Source organism: Peromyscus californicus, unplaced genomic scaffold (genome assembly GCF_007827085.1).
Source record: "Peromyscus californicus insignis strain IS unplaced genomic scaffold, ASM782708v3 Scaffold_17__1_contigs__length_78620276, whole genome shotgun sequence".
In the NCBI taxonomy this organism is placed as follows: domain Eukaryota; kingdom Metazoa; phylum Chordata; class Mammalia; order Rodentia; family Cricetidae; genus Peromyscus; species Peromyscus californicus.
Genome location: NW_026294469.1, coordinates 34,037,571 through 34,058,519, shown reverse-complemented (window position 1 = coordinate 34,058,519; position 20,949 = coordinate 34,037,571). Strand labels below are relative to the sequence as shown.

General features: G+C 42.3%; 1 protein-coding gene across 1 annotated transcript in view; it reads left to right on the top strand.

Annotated features, from left to right (window-relative positions):
• Positions 1-20,949, top strand: part of Mcc (MCC regulator of WNT signaling pathway) — a 373,270-nt gene that overhangs the window by 68,642 nt on the left and 283,679 nt on the right. Inside the window, exon 3 of the mRNA XM_052742119.1 lies at positions 15,726-15,937. Within this exon, the coding sequence (XP_052598079.1) occupies positions 15,726-15,937 (212 nt within the window). The remainder of the gene's footprint in view (positions 1-15,725; positions 15,938-20,949) is intronic.

The following is a 20,949-nucleotide window of genomic DNA, read 5'->3' as shown; positions in this document are numbered from 1 at the left end:
AAAGAAAGCTGAGGATGCCGTTCAGTGGTATGGCAGTCACCTAGTAAGTATAAAACCTGGGGCTTAATTTCCAGTACCATGCGTGCACGCTTGCTCACACACCTATTATCTTAGACCTGCTGAATTCCTCTAAGACGAGAAACCAAATGTGGTAGAAAAGAAAGAGCATGGAGACTCCCAGCAAGAGCACACAAAACACCCTGACTTAGTACACCCTGAGCAAAATGGCATCTGCAAAGCAAAGCAAAGAACAGTAAAAAGTCCCAGGGCTCACTCACACACCAGGGAATGTGCAGCAGAAAGGATAGAAAGAAACGTAAGGATGTCTTTCAGAAGGAGGAGCAAAAGGGTCAGGAAACAGAGCACAGGCGGGAACATACAAGAACAGGTGTAGGGGTGCGATGAGATGTTCATCACTGAAATAATAGTTTTGAAAGAGCAAACACACAAACGAGCAGGGGAATGAATCAGCAAGCCACAGTCTCCTTCAAACGGCAAGGCATGCTTCTTGATGCACAGGGCTCTAATGTACAGCAGGAAAGATGGCTCAGCAGGCAGAGACACTTGCTGCCAAGCCTGACGAATTAAGTTCAACCCCCAGAAATCATATGGTGAGAGGGGAAACCAACCCCTGTAAAGTTGTCCTCTGACCTCTGCACGCGAGTTGTGGCACTCCCCTGACCAAATAACACTTTAAAATACTTAAAAAATTACAGAGAGAATCCTAGTGTAAAAGATGGAAGCTGTCCCAAACCACAGCAAACACCATTGTGAAGTTTCATAATGCTAAAGACAGAGAAAAGTGAGAGGAAATAGCAGGACTAATGCAAAGGACCCTAATTCTCACAGTCAACGATGACACATACCTGTGAGCAGCGGCTTCCGAACTGGGAAGAAATTATTTACAATCCAGAATTCCTTGCCAGTGATTAAGCAAGTATAAGGATGCAATATGCATGATCTATGTAGGTGGTGTCTCCAAATACTTACTTCTCATGCCTCCTTTCTTAAAAAGCCCTTTGACGTCCAGAGAGAGAGAGTCCAGAAAAAAAAAATCCTTGAAAATATAAGAGAAGGAGAAAGAAAGCATAACTGTCCTTGGAATGGTCCAGGTGGGAGTTCCAGGGGAAGAAGGTCCAGGAGGGGGTTTGCAGAGTAAATTTGATGAAATAATCTATATATCGTAAATTACTGAGGGATTCATTTAACTGGCCAAGAACCAACAGTGGGGCTCACAAATGAGAAACTAAACCAGTGAAATTAGCAAAAAAAATTATTAATTTGATGGAAAATGGGAAGCCACTTTGAAACAATTAAAAAATTATGGCCCATCTGTGAACATGTAGTTTCAGCGCCATTGTTAATGTGCTGTAATTTAAATAACAAATACTCACTTCTATATAAAGGCTTATGGTTAGATTTCAGCATGTGGCCTCCAATACAAGGAAGGCAGCTTAAAAAGCTGAGATAAATAATGTTTTAAAATTATTCCTTACCGGGCGTGATGTGGCACACAAGTCTTCAACCCCAGCACTGGGAGGCAGAAGCAGGCAGATCTCTGAGTTCAAGGCCAGCCTGGTCTACATAGTGAGTTTTAAGATATCCAGGGCTATGTAGAAAGACCCTCTCTCAAAACCAACCAACCAACTAACAACGACAACAACAACAAAGACCAAACAAAATTATTCCTTTAGCACACGTAAGTGCTAGTAAAATAGTAAAGATTTTCTAAAATCTAAGGTAATGACAAAATTGGAACATCACATCACTTTTACCTTTATGACTGCTGTCAGCATCTGAAAAAAATAAACTTTGGGTTGTGTTCTTTTGTGTGACATGAGAACAGAAGATAAATTCTAGGCTTAGTAAGACATGCCTTTTTATTCAAAAGTTAGGAAAAATATATATGTATATTTATATATTATATATGTATATATATTCTATAAGACTGAAGAAAAAGAGCATGTCATATATTATCTTCAGAATGTTCTAAGAGGAATTGTCCTGGAGGTGAGGAAGTAGTTCTCAGAGAGTATCCCCATAGAATCTTCTAGAGAATATGAGCAACTTAGTATATTTAACTACTAAATATATAAGGAATTTCATAGTACAAACAAAAACCAGAATTAAAAAAGAAACCTACCAAGAGTTTGTGATTGGCATCAATGGATGAAGAATATATGGTGACTTGTATTCACTATGTTCAAAAAGAAAATCTAAGCCTCAGGAGCTGGGGACACTGTTCAGCCAGTACAATGCTTAACTTGCAAGCAGGAGCTCCTCAGTGTGACACCAGAATCCATATTAAAAACAACAGAACAAACAAACAAACAAAACAGTGGTCGCACACACTTGAAATCTCAACAGGGAGGAAGTGGAGATAGGTGGATTCCTAGGGCTCCCTGTCTAGCCAGTCTAGCCTAATCAGTGAGCCCCAGGTTCCACTGAGAGAATGTCTTAGAAAACAGGGTAGGCATTCCATAAGGAAGGACACCCGTGTCCTCCACGCCCATGTGTACATGCCCATACAAGTATACTCTCATACATGCGAACACACACACACACACACACACACACACACACACACACACACACACACACACACACGAAAATGTAAGCATAAAAATATTAGAAGATCAGAAAGATTTGAAAGAGAACCAAATGAATATCTGGGGAAAAGATATAATGAAATAATAATGAAGGTACAGTGATGTAATAATAACTATAATGTTATGATGAAAATGAACCAACTCAGCAGTTAAGAGAGTCTACTTCTCTTTCAAAGGACCTGAGTTCAGTTCCCAGCACCCAATGGGCTGTACCTGCAGGTTGGGGGAATCCGACAACTCTGGCCTGTAGGGCACTGTAGTCGAATGCATATACCCAAACAGACACACACATAGACATAATTTAAAATAGTAATTTTTTTTAAAGAGAACATTAACAAACTGGAGGTGAAGAGAGAGAGGGTGACCTGGTAAAGTTAGAGAGCTCTGTTTAGAAAGTGCAGATTTAAAAAACGACATAAAATACGAAAGAGATACTGGAGCCAGGAGAGTTTAGCACATCACCAAGCTAGAGTTCCAGAGAAAAAATGACATGGAGTAGGAAACCCCAAAGACTGTAGGCCATGTGTCAGAAGCAGAAAACAAAATCCATATCACAAAAGCACTATTAGAAACAGACTAATTTCAAAACGTTAAAGCTATACATTTTTGAGAAAGATGCAACAACTTAAAACTTATCTGTACCTCAGAGTCCCATGGTCTTCCACCTGAAAGCTGGAGAATCAGGGAAGAAGTTCCAAGAATCCAGGGGTTTCCAATTCAAGACCTTCCAAACCTAGAGGCAGAGTTCCATCTTCCCCTCTATCCGGGTCCCCAGTTGAGTGGTTTGTGCCCACCCACATTGGATGATGGGAGATCTTCTTCACTCCATCTGCTAACTCAAAGGTTGGTTTATTCTGAGCACACACTTAGAGATATGGTCAGACATAGTGCTTTACTTGGTAGATGCCTGGGTACCCCTTAAACCAATCAAGTTGACATCCAAATTTCACCATCATAAATACTCCTACATAGCGCATTGATCAAAGATGAAAGATGAAAATTGAAAAATGCTTTGAACTGGAGGATTTTGAAAATGTCAACTGAAATACCACTTAAACATTCCTGAAGAAAAAGGCTTCCTAGCTCTCAGTGTATATTAGAAAGCAAAAGAAAGTGTTGAGCTGGGTATCCGTTCCAAGAAACATTGACAGCAGAATGAACACACAATAGAAGAAAATGTATAATAAAGGTAAGAAAAAATAAAATAGTCATTACTCAGGCTGCTCTCTGACTCCGGAATCCTGTTGCCTCGGCTTCCCAGGCGGCCAGCGGATACTGCAGCTGTTATGCCATGCCACCTAGCACAAATCATTGTTAAAGGCAGGTAGGGGGCGGGAAGAATGACCGTTAGAAAGCCAGAACTGATGGCCAAATGGAGAAGTTTTGCTGATGAACGGGCAATCCATTACAAATTGTAATCTAGACTCGTGCTCTAGGTGGACATTTGGAGGAGAAAACCAGGGATCCCACAATGGCTGTGTTCCATCCTAGAGCTCCTGGACACTGCCGTTGGAAATGTCTGGAACTTTTGGTTGGATGTACACTGGGCTAGCCTGAGGTCATTTGCCATGTGAGGGCACAGACATAGCAAGAGCCGGACATCAACACTCCTGCTTCACACAGGTACAATTGAGTCAAGACTGTGCCGCTAGCCAAGTGTACAGCCCTGTTAGCAGGCCATGAGGTGAAGAGAGGAGTTTCCCTAGCCAGTATCAGGAGAGAAGAGGAGGTGCAGCTCTGTGTGCTACGATCATTCCAAAAAGGAAATATTGGAAGCAACTTCCTAAAAATATTGTTGGCATTTTAGAAGAAACAGGCATCTTTATCAGAAAAAAACATTAGTATAAAAGTGATTCATTCAAGAACATAAAATCTGAAGCAGCAATTTTTTAAAAATCTTCCCACAGGAAACTCTAGGCCCAGACAGCTTCAAAGTTGAGATCTACCTAATGCCCAGCAATAAGTAATTCCACTTTTATGTGTACACACACACACACACACACACACACACATACACACCTTAATATTGAAACTTTAGAGCCAGGCATGGTGGTGCATACTTTTAATCCCAGCACTTGGAGACAGAGGCAAACAGATCTTTGAGGCCAGCCTGGTCTACATTGCAAGCTCCAAGACAGCCAGAGCTACATAATGAGATCCTGTCTCAAACAAACAAAGAAACAAATCAAACTTCAAAAGGACTCTGTGAGGAAGGAAAATTACAAACCAACTCTACTCAAGTGCAATGTAAAAATCATAGACAAATACTAGTGAATCATAAACAGTAGTGTATAGACAAGATACCATGTATTTCTACTGCTAAAAGTGTAAACTGAACTAATATTTACATTATTATATAGTTAGGTAATACAATCCACCCCATTAAGAAGGCAAATGAAAAAAATAAAAAACTATCTTTCAGGAATAAAGGATAATAGCTTTTTTTTGCTTTAAAGCTGGAATCAGAATCTTTTTTTTTTTTTAAATTTCTATTTACGTATTTTCCTCCCTGGCAGTTCCCATTAAGATTAGGCTGAGTTTCAGCCAAGAAGTAGGGCAGGTCCTCTGGGCATGCCAGCCAGTGCTTGTGTGGCATGTTTAACTTCACAGCAGGCAAGCCTGGGTGAGCGATGTCCCTACTCATACCCTCCTGCCAACGGTAGTTAAAAGCAACGACACCAAGGCTTAGCTAATACTTAGGCTATCCATATTCCTTGTAAGAGAAAGAGAAATGGATCTAATATATGCGCAATTTAGGAAAAAGACAAACTTCTCAAAATAAATGAGAACTCTTAAAGTTGGGTGTATCGTGTACATAATCTCCTGAGCCAGTTCAGGAGACCAGGGGACCAAGCCTTCTGTCCTGTTCAAGCAAAACTCAATTAACACCTCTTTGTGCTTAAGGCTCTTCATTATAATGCTCTTTCCCTAAAGTTTCCTCTGAATTCTTTAGCCCTGAATCAACCCTCTTCTTTATTTCCTTCATCTGGTTTAGACAAGCCAAGAAAATGAGCTGCCAAGTATTATCTTAATTGTTTTGCAGAAGGTTAAAGATGCTAGCCTCAGCTGTGCTTTCATAACTAAATTATTAACTGCCAAGGGGCACACGCTTTGCCTTTTATATTAAATTCGGTACAGAAGAGAACAATAGACACTGTAGCTGGAGGAGAATTATAAAGTGTTTATTCCAGCTGCCCCTTGAGTTGTCTCTGAAATCCCCCCCATTAGCATCCCCCAGCCTGTGGAGAAGCACATCAAGGATTGTTGAACTTGCTTATGCACAGCAGGGCATTTAAAAATATCCACTAATGGTGATAGTGCAATAAGCACACTTCAGGAAGAAAAATGCACTTCCTGGCTTCCCTATCTCGTCACCCATTAGCAGTATGAGGGAGATGGAGGGGGAGAGAGTTGCGGCTCCTAATGACACATCTCCCACTCTCTTTCCACTCTTACGTTGGCACCCAGGACACTGCCCCTGGCAAGAATGCATGAGACACATACATGGTCAGAACAGGGCACCAACAAGTGACTGTTTAACGCTAGCCTAGGGCAAACAAGACTAACTTATTGCCGAGAAATAAAACTGCTAATGGCCCCTTACCCAAGCCAGTGTTTGAATTGGTTTTGCTTTGTCTTTGTTTTTTTGTTCTTTGAAAAGAATAAATAAGCAATATTTAGCTATCCCCTCACCCAGGCACAGATGTTCAAACAATTGGCCTGCATTTGCAATCTAATCTGAGGCCAGGAAGGCCTGTGTCTTTTGTGGGAATCTGGATCCTGAATGCTTAGTACTAAGCATTGATTGATATTAATACATGAGCTGTGTTTGTGTTGATCCTGTAGTGGATTGAGCACCTTCCTGCTGCTTCTGTTGACCATGGAACTCTCTAGACACAGTGAGGATGCTGTGGCAGGGAAGTCTAATACCTGATAGCCAATTTGTTCATGTTCTCCTGTAATTCTTCCTCTTGTGTTATCTCTGGATTGAAAGGGGTATCTGCTTCCAGAACTTTGGAAAGAGGATTTCCTTTCTTGCTACTGAAGGTAATGAAGTAATATTCCTTACACCATCCACATCATTGAAAAGATAAATGACTTCTACCATAGTCTGGTACTGTTAATGGAGGCATCAGATCCCTCAGACACTGTACTGTCTTCTTTCTGTGTGGGGGCAAGAGGAGCCAGCCTTCACATGAAGGATAAACAGGAAGGAATGGGAAGTGGAAATCAGAGGGGTCTTGGCCACGGCACAGGTCCAATATGTCCCTTGTATCTACCTTGCTTCTAAACTGCCACCACCATGGGGCTGAGCTAGATTCTGGTCCAGGAAAGGTGAGCTTCCTCTCCAGTAAGAATTACCCAGGTGAAATATGGAGACAAAGTCTATTCAACCCAGTACCGAAGACTGATTCTTATTTACGTTTGTTTATTTTGTGGACGAGTGTGTGGGGAAGTGTATGGATGTGTATGGGTCAGAGGACAACACACAGGAGTCAGTTCTTTCTTTCCACCCTTTGGGACCCAGGACTGAACTCATGTCATCAGGCTAGGTGGCAGGTACCCTTCCCTGCTGAGCCATCTCGCCAGCCTAAAGCTGATATATTAATGGACTAGTCCATAATCAGAGTAAATTAACATTGGTACTGACATAAGGGGTTATTTTCCCTTTCTTTACATTACTCTTTACCATTGTTTGAGATTTCAAGCATTAGTTAGGTACCAAAAGTGTTGTTTACAAAGAATTAGTAATCCTAACCCCTACCTTGTAGGAGCTGAGCATGGACATGTCTCCCATGTCTCTGCTCACTGTTGTTTAAAATGGATTGAAATAAATGTGACCACATAACTGTGAACATTTTTGGATACTGTCTTAGGTTTTCCATGTTTTAATTTTATTTCTGGCAACCTTCATTTTAAAGACAAGGAGACCGACATGAAGGTTGAATAACTTGATTAAGGTCTCATCTGACTTTAAGCTGTGTAACTAGAAAACCCTAATTCTATCCTTTTCTCCTTCCTTCCTTCTTTAGTTTTTTTCTTTCTTTCTCTCCTTCTTTCTTTCCTCCCCCTCCCTTCCTCCTCCCTCCCTCCCTTCCTTCCTTCTCTTCTTTTCAGACAGGATACCTCTACATGGCCCTGGCTGTCCTGGAACTCAGTATGTAGAACAGACTGGTCTTGAACTCACAGGGATCCACCTGCCTCTGACTCCCAAGAGCTGGGATTAAAGGCATGCACCATCATACCTGGCAAAACCCCAATTCTTTAATCAGGATTCTAAGCCCCCAAAAAAAGAGAAGAAAAAAAAGGAATGTCCATAAACTTAAGGTTATAGAAAAATGTCTTCTAAAAATGGAAAAAATAATTGCTCTCCATAGACTATAGGCCAGAAAAAGATGATATATGTAAGATGTTTAAATAGAGTGAGGTTCTTTGTGCGGTGGGCTTTGCGTGTAATCAGGATTGCTGTTACTGTCTTTAAGGTGGATTTTAGGTCCTTCCGAGCCTTTGTTCTCAAGGAGGTGTGCTTGAAGGTGGCAGAATGCCTTTGGTGAGTAAGCACAGTAATTGCAGGCCTTGGAGCTCACCCTGGGTGGCATTTTGAAGATGAGATTAAAGTACTCGCCTGTAGCTGCCAAGCACCCACAGTGCAAGGGTCTCGGCACTTGGCATTCTTTCTCTCCCAGCCTTCTTGGAGAGCAGGGCTTTCCCAGAGATGTACTGTATAAACAGGTCCAACTGAAGACACTTGCTGTCTTCGCTTTTCTTTTCCTTTTTGAGGGGATGGGGTTTCTGGAGATTGAACCCCAGGTTCAATTGGTAAGCTCACACTCTACCACTGAGCTACATTTCCATCCCTGTGCTTTTCTGATTAACAAACTGTTTACACTTTCAATTAGCATTAACACTAAATACTCAATTTTACTGTTGTAAAGAATACACATAGCTCTAACACCAGAGAGATCCGTGGAGTTGCAGTTACGATGGCATCTTTTGGTTTGCATACACAGACCTCACCACAATGCGATACAGCTAAGAAGTGCCTTCACCAGAGCTGAGCTGATGTAGGTACCATTCCCTTAAACCTCTAAAACTAAGTTCATCAGTTAGCCACCACAGATACTTGGTTATAATAATGCAAAGATCACTAATATGCATATTATTTCTTTCTTTAGCCAAGAATGTAAAAACTGAGTATATATGTAGAAATATTCACACACACATATATTTCTCAATAAAATATTGTATCTGGAGAAAATATATGCTGCTTTTTTTTTCTAAATATTTTTCTACAAATGAACAAAAGACTGTTGCCCCATTTCTGTTTTAACAAACCAAGTATAAAGTCTATCAACTAATTGTGGATGTTGACTAGTAATAGTATAAGATTTATCATTAGTCTTGGTGTAATAAAATGTTATTAAGGAAAAGAAACAGAAGGGGCACTTGGTGTGTAGTTCAGTGAGAGAGCACTTGTTTAGCAAGTGCAAGGTCCGGGATTTGATCCCAATACACAAAAGAAGAAAAAAGAAAAGAAGAATCAGAATCTTAAGGTGCTATCGCACTTGAGAAAATACAAAAAAACTCTAGCCAATATTAAATGTTGACACTTCATACTTATGTTCACTAAATAGTCTTGGTTCTTGCCTTCCGGGTACGTAGTAAGGCTGAATGACATGGATCTCATCAGGGTAAGTGGGTCCATTTAACTACATCTGGCTGATGGGTTGTGAGTCATTTTATGCAAGAATGTTTGTCCACGTATCATTTCTTCCTGAGTAAGATTGTTGACCTGACGTACAAATGTTAAACACAATCCGCATCGTATTAAATAACACTCCCCCCCTTTCATTGCAAATAGAATCTTTTCTCATACAATATATTTTGGTTACAGTTTCCCCTCTCTCTACTTCTTCCAGTTCCTCTCTACCTCCCTTCCCATCCAGATCCATTCCCTTTGTCTCTCATTAGAAAAGAAAAAGGCTTCTTAGAGATAACAATAAAACATAACAAAATAAAATATAAAAAGATAAAACAAAACTATCACATCAAATTTGGGCAAGGCAAACCAACAGGAGGAAAGGATTCCAAGAAAAAGCACAAGAATCAGAAACCCATTCGTTCTTCCATAAAAATACTATAGTACATATGCAGAGGACCTGGTGCCGACCTGTGCAGTACCTGGACTTGTTTCAGTCTCTGCAAGTTCACATGAGCTTTGCTTAGTTGATTTAGGGGCCTGTTTCCTAGTGTCCTCCATCCCTCTGGCTCTTACTCTTTCTGCCTCCCCTTCCTTGAAGTTCCAAGGGTAGAGATTTGATGGAGATATCCCATTTAGAGCTGTGTGTTCCAAGACGTCTCCCCTGTGTGTGTGTGTGTGTGTGTGTGTGTGTGTGTGTGTGTGTGTGTGTGTGAGAGAGAGAGAGAGAGAGAGAGAGAGAGAGAGAGAGAGAGAGAGAGAGAATGTCTGGCTGTGGGTCTCTGTATTTGTTCCCATCTACTGCTGGAGGAAATTTCTTTGATGATGACTGATCTATAAGTATAGCAGAATATCATTAGGAGTCATTTTATCACTACTTTTTTTGGGGGGGAGGGGGAGGGGAACAAGTAGTGTTTGGTTTTCCTTGGGCTATCTAGTCTCTGGTTCTTGGTCACCCAAGTAGTGTCAAGTATGGGTTCCATCTTGTGGAATGGGCCTTCAGTCAAATCAGACATTTTTGATGACTTCCACAAGCTTTGTACCACCATTGCCCTAGCATATTTTGCAGGCAGACAGCATTGTAGATCAGAAAGTTTGTAGCTGGGTTGGTGTTTACAATTCTCTTTTGGTAGTCTGCAGAGTACCTTCCTGTGCCAAAGACACTAGAGCATAGGAATGAAGGTTCTATATAGTCACCAGCTTGACCTCTCCATGTTCAATGAGTTCTGTGGGTGTTGCCTGTAGAAATGGGGCCTTACTGTCAATTTGGAGAGAGCAGTCTATTGTCTTGGCAACAGCCTGGTTTGTTTGGATATTTCCATAGGACTGCTTAGGCCACCAACTCAATTGGATGTAACCCAGTCTAAAATCACACTTAATATTTCTTTAACTTACAGTTCTGGTAAATATTAAGAACTTGGAGAATTATAACCTAATAGTACATTTACCAAATTTCTTCTTATGAGGGTCAATGTGACTGCTGTGGGGAAAGAACATTTGTGTCAATACACAAATACAAATTCTAGAGAGGATAAATGATTCTGTCTTCACTTGGTGCCATAGGATGAATAACAACGAGATGGGAAAGGGTGAACTAATAAACCTCCTTCCTTAATGCTGCTGTGGAGGAAGAAGGGAGTCCTCCCAATGCCCTAGACATGCCTTAAAACCCATTCCAGCCTTTCACCAGAAGTCAAGTTCTTTAAAATGAAGACTTTTGTTTTGAGTTGAATTAGTGTTTTAGCATCTCTTATATCTGTTAGAGTCAGGCAAGCAGAAAGGATGGGAGGAAGGGAGAAAGACCATAAGGAGGTGGGAAGAGTGTCTTCAGTCTTTTCTTTCTTGATGCACACTGTCTTAGTTAGGGTTTCAATTGCTGGGCAGAGACACCATGACCACGGCAACTCTTATAAAGGAAAACATTTCATTGGACTCACTTACAGTTTAGAGGTTTAGTCCATTGTAGTCACAGTGGGAAGCAAGGCAGCATGCAGGCAGACATGGTACTGGAGAAGGAGCTGAGAGTTCTTACAGCTTGACTCACAGGTAACAGGAAGTGGTCTGTCTCCCTGAAATCATATATGAGATCTCAAAGCCTGCCTTCACAGTGACACACTTACTCCAACAAAGCCGCACCTCCTAATAGTGACACTCCCTTTGGGAGCCATTTTCTTTCTAGCCACCACACACACAGGAACCAGCAGAAGTTAGAAAGGAGCTGAATGGAGACTGGCAAGGGTTTCAAATCATCAGGAACTACCATGCATGCAAAGGCCTAAGGGGTGGTTACCACACCTATTCTTTCGAAGTTTTTCAGTGGAATCATCCCAACTCTATGACTAGGTTGTGTTTTGAAAATGGTGGTTCCTCTCCAAGAAAGTCTAATGTGAAGACAGCTGAAAAGAACATAATGAGAGTGGTCTACTATATTTTAAGTGAACTTCCTTTTTTGTGTTGTATGGATGCATTATGACTGACTTGCTCCTTAGCAGGAGGTCTGAGTTACTCAACATCACTTCAGCAGAAGGGATTATGGAACAATGATTAAGGCCTTTTGATCTGGTGGTGAATATGAAGCATGGCTAAGCAGTTAGACAGACCTGCTACCAACTTGGCTAGGACCTATCAGCATGAAATAACTAATGTTTCCTCGCCTGACTGTGGTGGCACAAGCCTTTAATCCCAGCACTCAGGAAGCAGAGGCAGGTGGATCTCTGAGTTCATGGCCAGCATGGTCTACAGAGTGATTTCAGGACAGCCAGGGCTACACAGAGAAACCCTGTCTCAAAAAAATGAAGAAATAAAATAGTTAATGCTTCCTTTGACTAGCTCATTCTAGTACTATTATATTTTATTTTAAAGTGAGTTTCTCACAGTTGTCATAAAGAAAAAAGAATGTGTGTATAATTTATTTTAATATTTTTAAGTAATACATATTTGCTTTTCCTTATTAAAGAATGAAACCCTGGGGCACTACAACCATGCACAATTCAGCAATCTGTTCATTGAATGTTTATTAAAGGTCTGATTTATCACAGGCTTGTGTGCAGTGCTGGGGATAATGTGGATGTAAGAGGAAAGCCCAGCTCTATGTGTATCTTTGCATGTGTGAAGGCCGCCTGAGATTCAGTCCCGATGAAAAGATCCACTTTTCACCTCTGATCTCACTCACTCTCGTTCAATCTTCCTGCTACATAATGCTGGGGCTGGGGCAAAAAACCCTGAGGTAATCAGGAAACTAACAAACCACTGAGAGGAACAGGAAAGGACAGAAGGACAGACACTTTGAAGTCTGTACTGAAGCAAAGCAAGCTCAGTGGTTAAGACCATTTGTTACTCTTGCAGAGAACTGGAATTTGGTTCCCTGCACTCCTATCCCAGGGCTCACAACTGCCCGTAATTCCAGGCCCAGAGGATATGCTGCTTCTCCTGGCCTCTGCCAGCACCTGCAGGCATGTATACATGCAAATATACACATATAAATAACAAAATGAGATCTTTAAAAATAATAAGTGATAAGCTGTGTATTAAAATAGACATTGAGGGCTGGAGATGTAGCTCAGTGCTGGATTGCTTGCCAAGTACTTGTGAGGCTCTAGGTTCAATCCCAGGACCACCATCATCTAAATGAAAGGCAAGTTTGCTCAGGCTCTGAACCAACACAGTGACAGTATTGTGTGCTTTGATTCAGAGTGGCTGGTGTATCTAGTCTCACAGTAAGTACTGCATGAAACTTTTGGGTCAAGCTGACTTAAGATAAGCAGAGCATAATAGTGGTAAATCATATGAAGATAGTTTTCTAAATCACATTGATTAACTTCACCAATAATCCACAAAGGGAAGAGTGTCTATTCAGTCTGAGACCCCTGTACACAATTTGCTACACATTATTTTATTCAAATTGCAGAACAGTCTGTTTATATTCTCATTTCACAATACAAGCGTATCAACCTGAATCCTTTTTTTGTATTATGGTTGAAAGTCATACATTAAAGGTTGCAATACTCCACAGTCAGGAGCTACACTCTGTCATGCTTCCTACTGAATCTGTGCCTGTGCCAACTTCTTGTGGGTCCCCTGACCCCAACTGGCCTTGCACACTGGCAGTCCCAGGATGGGGAGAGGAGCTGGGGAGCAGGGTCTTGTGAACACTGCAGGAATGAATGACCTGGAAGACTGTTTCAGAGGACAGCTCGTTTATTGAAATGGTGGGGGGAGCTTATAGTCAGGGGGTAGGGGAGGAAAGAGGTCAAGTGGGGGTGGGGGGTTCCGAGCATATCAGTCAGATTAGCAGACTTCTGGTCACATGATTTCTGAGAAGCTATTTGTGTGAGGGCGGGGTATGGGGGGAGACAGGGGAGAGAGAAGCTTGACTGACTTGATCATGACACGGCCTTTGTCTCTATGGAGTTGAGTAGACCCAAGCCTGACTTGGGTAGATAGTGGCCCCACTCCTGTTGTGCTCTCTGAGAGATGTCCGGGGTATGGGCAACAACACTCTACTGTCCTTCATCTGGCTTGGGAAGCCACAACCTCTGTCACATGTCTGCCATTCAACCTTTTGAACACTCCTCCTTCTCTGTTTAAAAATGTCTCCCCTAACAAAGTCCCACCTCCCTCTAAATTTCCCCAGCCTCCTTTCCAGCTAAGATAGAAGCATGTGACCCAGGTTCTACTTACCACATGTACCAAAAAAAGACTTCTGTTCTGAAGCAGGTTTTTCTCCAAATCTAATTTTCCTAGCAACGGCAAAAATGGATTCCTTGAGCTTTAGCTCCTCCTCTAGGTCAACTTTTTGTTACACTTTTTCACTAGTATTACAATCATTAGTACTAATAGATTTTCTGCCCCCCCCCCAATAATAAGTTTCTCCACTGACTCAGTAAGTCAGATCAAGCCAAATTGAAAAAGTATAACAACAAGTATGTTTAGCAAAGCAACTCCCGGGTGGGTTCTCTGGTTCCAGAGATCGAGGTCAGAGAAGTCACACACCCAGGCTGGGGCAGGAAAGTTTTATAGAGTGTAGGCAAGAGGTGATGATGTATCCATCACAAGCTGGGTTTGTGCCCAAGTATGGTCAAAAGCTGAGTGCTTAGGTGGGGACTTGGGCAGCTGGTGGCATTAGTGGAGGAAGTTGCAATAGTCACCAAGAATGGAGAACTGGGCCTTTTGGCACCTCTCCTTTCTTTGGAGACTCTTTGAGTGGGCAGGGTTTGAAGAGAGAGAGGAATAGGGCTTTCTGGACTGTGCAGGGGCAAGCTGGAGGCTTCAACTGAACAAGTACCATTAGATTCTAATCTGTTGTAATGGGGTAATACTAACACGCTCTAACCAATACACCAAAGGATAAAGTAAACCAAAGAGAACAGCAGTTCTCAACCTGTGGGTTACAACCCATTTGGAGTCAAACAATCTTTTCATAAGGGTCAACTAAGACCATCAGAAAACACAGATATTTACATTATGATTCATAACAGTAGCAAAATTACTATTATGAAGTAGCAACGAAAATAATTTTATGGTCAGGGGTCCCGTCACATGAGGAACTGCATTAGAGGGTCACAGCATTAGGAAGGTTGAGAACCACTGCAATAGGAGCTACATTCTTACTCGTATTAGGTAAAAACACAGGGCATTTAGGTTGAGCAGACCATTCCCCATAGAAGATGATTTGGAGATCTAGGCATCTCTCATCTTATGGCTCTACCATCTGAACTATGTGGCTTCCCAAGTGCCGATCCCACCTGAACCCTACCAAAAGGCAAAGGGCATGGGGAATCACACACCAAGGGGCTTAGGAGAAGACTGGGAAGTGAGGCTTGTCAGTTTGTTCACAGTCTATTGCCCTGAACTCAGCTGCGTGGCTGTATCTCGCATGAACACAGCCCAGCTCCCTTCAGGTGAGATGACGGGAGCATGAGGAAGTCATGGTTAAGTCTAGAACTTCTGTCTTCTCTCTGGCTTCCTTCTTTCTCGGGATCACCAGCCAGCACTAAGGTCAACATAATAACCAAGTGCAAATCACCAACAGATGTGGCTTCGATCTGGATTTCTTTTCTTACTTGGCTCTCCTGTGCTTGCTTTTTTTTTTTTTTTCCTCTCTCTCTCTCTCTCTCTCTCTCTCTCTCTCTCTCTCTCTCTCTCTCTCTCTCTCTCTTCCTAAGCTTTCCTGTCAGGGACGGTGTGCATATTCGTTAGACAGTTATTTCCAAATTCTTTACTTGAAATTGCTTTTATCTTCAGACTTCCTGCATGTCAGTTTGAAAGGAAAAGTGCTTAGCAGGCAGCCTGGGAGTCACATGTGTTTTGAGACCCTGGCACTGGGAAGACTCAGAGGTTTCCAACCATTGCGTACTGACCACCCACAGGCTAATGAAAGAAATGTCTTTTTATTTTCCCTGCATCTCTCGGACTAGGTGCTTTGTCAGCAGCCAGGGAGAGCTGGGAATATGATTCCGGTGCCAGGGACCTCCAGAGCCCCGACTTGCAGAGCCAGCTGCCCTTCCAGAAGCTACTGGAGTGTGGCGGAAGCTCTTTGCCTCAGCAGGCTGTCCGCCACAAGCTTCTCACACAGTCCCCGCATTTTGGCACCTCCACAGGCGGAAGCTATCTGGAGCTGGCCAGCACCGTGAGTACCTCTCTTGTTCACAGAACACATCTTCTGGCCTGTCTGTATTCCAATACCAATATTTTAATTTTGAACTCCAATGGGGGAATATTGAGTATTGCCTTTTCTTGTTGCACTAAATGTTTTACCATTTCCTTTCTGCTAGTACTGTTGAGCACTCCAAAGTCTCTAGCACTTAAGGGCTTAGGAACTTCATTCTCACTGCTAACAATGGAGCAGGATTCTAAGAGGTGTTTTGATTAACTCTATAACCTGTACAGTCTGATTTGCTAAAGTCCATGATAGCTCTTCTATAACAAGAACTCTCCTGTGGTACCAGACATTGCAAAGCAATAGAATATACTTCTTTCTGTTCCTAGATTTGGACTTTACTCCTTTGAAAAGCAAAGAGAAAAAGGTTTCATTGAAAGTCTAATTATTGTTCTCGATTATAATTTCAAGATTATTTCCATTGGAAACCATGGGAAAACTTAGCGTTAATTTATGCTGTGTTTAGTTTAACTTATTTTTTTTTTTTTGTTATTTGGTGCCCAGGATTGAATCACAGCTTCACACAAGGGCAAGTGCTACCCCTGGCCTACATTCCCAGTCCCTTAAGCTCTCCCTTTCTGTTCACACAAACCATGATAGTGACTGTCTGGGGTAAAGAACTGTTGGCTTCCTTTAGTCAGAGTTGGGGCATGAGGGTGCATGACTGATGACTGGCTCATTTTCAGTGACTTGCAGTTTTCAAACTGAGATTGTTATCTGAGCTCTGTGGGAGTTCCTCCCTCCCTCCCTCCCTCCCTTCCACCTTCCCTTCCCCTCCTTTTTCACTCCCCCTACCTGGATTCTGGAAATCCAAGTTTGAGTGGGAGAATGGCATGTCTACAACCAAAACATATGATTCACAGTTTGTTCAATAAAGACTACAGGTTTATAAACACATGTTATGACATATTTTCTATTCATGTGTTTTGGAGGGAGATGTTTGAAGAAGGTAACAATCATAAATCTCTAGCAATAATTAAAATGTAAAAAAAAAAAAACCACACAAATCCCAATGACATTCTATAAAATTCTTGACCAGTAGTTATCAAAGGTTATTAAAACCAAGGAAAGTCTGGGGAGAGACACCGTCTGCCTACAACCATCCTAAAAAGGTAAAACCTAAATGTAGCACCATTCCTTTGGTGGGATGCTGGGTAAGAAAAGTCTAAGGAGACCTGGGGAAATATGGGCTGTAGCTGATAAACACTGTTGCTTCATGAACTGTGATGATGATCATATAATAACACAACATGTTAATAAATGAGAGAAATTGGTCATAGAACTCTCTATCCCGAATCTCTGTAACTTTTCCGTAAGTCTAAAACTGCTATATAATTTTAAATGCTTTTAAATTGTAAAACATTAAGAGCACCTATCCATGCAGTCCCTTCCTGGGTATGATTACATCTCCTAAGGCCTATCAAATCATCTCTGGTTATTATACTATTCCTTGCTTGACTGCCCTTCAAGGACAACCTTGTACAGGTTGAGTAGAGCCATAACTATTGTACCTGCTTCCTGTGTGTTCAGTAGACCAGGAAACTACCAGTAAATATGTCTGGCATGGTCTGGATTTAGCCATGCCTGTTACAAACCCTCTCCAGCAGACCTTGCCTTCCCTATACTACATCAGCTGAGGTTTGCAGCTCACCAATGATCTTTGTAGCTCAAGGATTACCCTGTACTCTGATCACCCTGCCTCCACCACCTGAATTCTAAGATTGTTGGCATGTACCACCATGCCTGGTTTATGCCTTGCTCAAAACTGAATCCAGCACCCCATGCAGGTTAAGCAAGCACTCTGGTGGTTGAACTATGATCACCAGCTCATGATGCTGTTTTTAAGATAGTCAATGCTGTAGCGATATAGATGAGAGTAAAAATCAGCATTACACATTGATCAATGTTTGGTGGCATCCACTCTGGAGAGGTCAAGGTTCACAGCCCCCAGATGTTCCCAGATATTGGTGAAACTATTAAGGCCACTCCATGTAGTTAAAAGTGAGGTTTATTTTGTGGGGTAACTTACAGGTGAAGGGATAGGTTGCAGGGTCTGGGAAAGATGTAGCGTAGTCCGGCAGTGTTCTCTGGAGAACTCTGCTCGATCTACCTTCAGCGTCCTGGGTCCAGAAACCAAGAAAGCCGGCCCATCTGGATCTCGGGTCTTCAGGGTCCTCTCTCTTGGCCCCCCCCCTTGTAGGGGTGACAGTTACCGAAGCCTCAATGGGGGTTGGAACTTCCAAATCAAAGCTGGAATGGCTACCCACTACACCCAGATGTGGAAAGGTCCTGACAGGTTCCTACCTCTAAGTGAATCTGTGGTCCTTGCTTTCCAGGAACCTTCTGAGTGGAGTCCTATTGTTCTATCTCTTTGGCAGAAGCAGGTGCAATCCTCAGGTTTTATCTGGCTGGGTCCTCTGAGTTGGGTCATCAAAGGAATCAAGGCATAGAGTTCTCATATGTCGCCATACATATTCCCTTCCTGTTGGTTGTCCCAGCACTGGGTGGATGATGCTTGAGATGGCCTCAGCAGATGCTGGCTTGATTTAAAACAAAACAAGGTTCATGTGATGCCATTCTTACATTCCTAGAGACATGTGAACCAATAGTTCATGTTGATAACAGATCGAAGATTGGATACCACCAAAGGCCAACCATTGGGTTTAATTTGGGTTACTTACAAGAATATAAGTGAATAGTTACTCATAAGAGCATAAGTGATTCAAAGACAGTTGCATCACCAAGATCCCACCCCAGTGTGAGTGGCAGCTCACAAAAGCTGGAAACCTAGAGAACATTATCCAGCCTAAATACAATTCACAGATTGGAGACTGTCTCTTTCAGGCAGCCCAGGTGGCCTGAGTCTCTTCTGGGTCATTCTGCTGATTTCTGCATCCCCCAGGCAGCTCTGAGAGTATCTTTCAGCAGTCCTTACAGTTTATACATGCTTGGGAAGAGAGGAATCTAGAGAATCTGGTCAGTTTCGGGGACTTCCTGAAGCTTTTGCATTGCTTATTTCCTGAAATGAACCAGCTTCCCGGATGGATAGAATCTTTCATCTCCTTTAGAAAATTTTGTTTTGATGAGCTTCCCTTCAAAGTGGATCTTTTTGTCTCAGGAAATTGTTACACAACACCAGGCACCCAGCTCAGATAGCAGTGGTTAGTGCCCTTCAGCTTGGAGACTTTTCTGTGTGCCTATGGCTCTGAAAGCCTTTGAAAAGGAGCAGTGATAAGTGATGGCATCTAGTTACTGGAATGCAATGAATAAGCTAAAAAGGATTGGACTCCACAAATGATTAGCAACTACACATGTGACCAAATAAATAAATAAATAAAACTGAACGTGCTCACTTACGGCCATCCTTTGTGACAACATGACTGACCATAAATACAAATACAGGCACTGACATCTTATGATGTCCATATTGTCTTACAGTATGGAAAACAGAAATTTTCAACTATGGCTTGAACTTAATTATGTGCTTAAGCCCTGGGTTAGGGGTTGGGGCTCCTGATTCTCCACCCCTTCCTATGTCCACACCATTTCTGATATACCTTTGGAGTCTTCTTGTCCCATGAGAAAGAGCAGTCATTGTGCCAACCACTGTGTTTAGGATGGCTCGTTACACAGCCACCATTGCTTTTGAATCTGCTCGCAGGGATCCATGATCCCAGCTTGAGAAACAGACCTCATGTATGGCCAAAGAAAGCAAAGAGCCTCTTGAAATGCCACACTCAGGCAACCCCTTTATTTATAAAATCATAATAAAAGTAATTTATGTTGCTTCTGAAACAAAATCCTGAGCTAATAAAATTAGGTTATGTTTAAAAACAAAACAGCTAGAAGCAAAAGACAGTGGTCAGCATCCAGCTAGGAGATGGGAAGCACACAGCAATTCACACAGGGGAAAGTTAATAGAAGCAATATTAGTGAGTAGCACGGCATTGCCACTAATGGGTAAAGAAAACTACAGTAAGTTCACAAATAACACAGGGAAAGAGCAGCCCCACATCTCAGACAGAGACAGAGTGCCCAGCCAAGAAACACATTTGGAAGAAGATTTTAGCATTGCCCAGGGCTGATTCTACCTCTGAAGGGGTGATGGTACCCTGTGGGCAATAGAGAAGTTCCTGGTGGTTCTTCATGCCAGGGATGACAAATAGACACCAGCCTTCTAGAGTGCTGGTCCAACTGGCTGGATACCATCCACAGGAGCATCTGCAAGACTTGCTGAACATCAATAAGAAGGTGACTCCAGAATGCTAGTGGCATTCTCTAGCCTTCTGAAATGGCAAAACACTAAATCTTCCCAAGAGTGAGCAAGCTGGATGTCCTGCACTGTTTGTCTCTGCAGACGAGAGCAAAGCCAGATTGGAGATTTCTGCCTTCCTTCAGCGTTGTCTATTGATAGAAGCAATGCTTACAGAGTCCCTCCATACAATACAGGAGAAAGAAGAGAAGATTGGAAGCAAGAGAAAGAAACCCATAACTGGCATAGGTCTCCCCCGCAACCCATTGGGAAGCTTCTGGAAGCTTCCTACACAAGCATTTTACTTTCTAAGCCCCTGCCACCCCCATCACCACCAACCTCTTAATATTGTTGCAATGGCAATTAAGTTTCAGCATGAATTTTAAAGGAGATATTCAAACTAAAGCAGGGGCCAAGTACAGAACGACAAGATAATGCTATAAACAGACACTTGTATGAAGAGACAGGATGGCACATGTGGTTTAGGGCACAAGCGATTAGTCATAAGGGATATACTTCTTCACACAAATGTCAGAGCTGTTGGTGCAGTCTATTGACTCTGCAACATAGTGTTCAGCTTTAAGCTATTCTGGATCTTTCAGATCAGCACAAAAGGGCAAGGCCAGTCTGCAACCTCCTTCACTCTCTTGCTACGACCAACCTGGGTGCTGTTGGTGTCCTGAGGGAGAAGCTGGAAGTCTTTATCCAGGAGCTCATGAAGCTGGCCAAG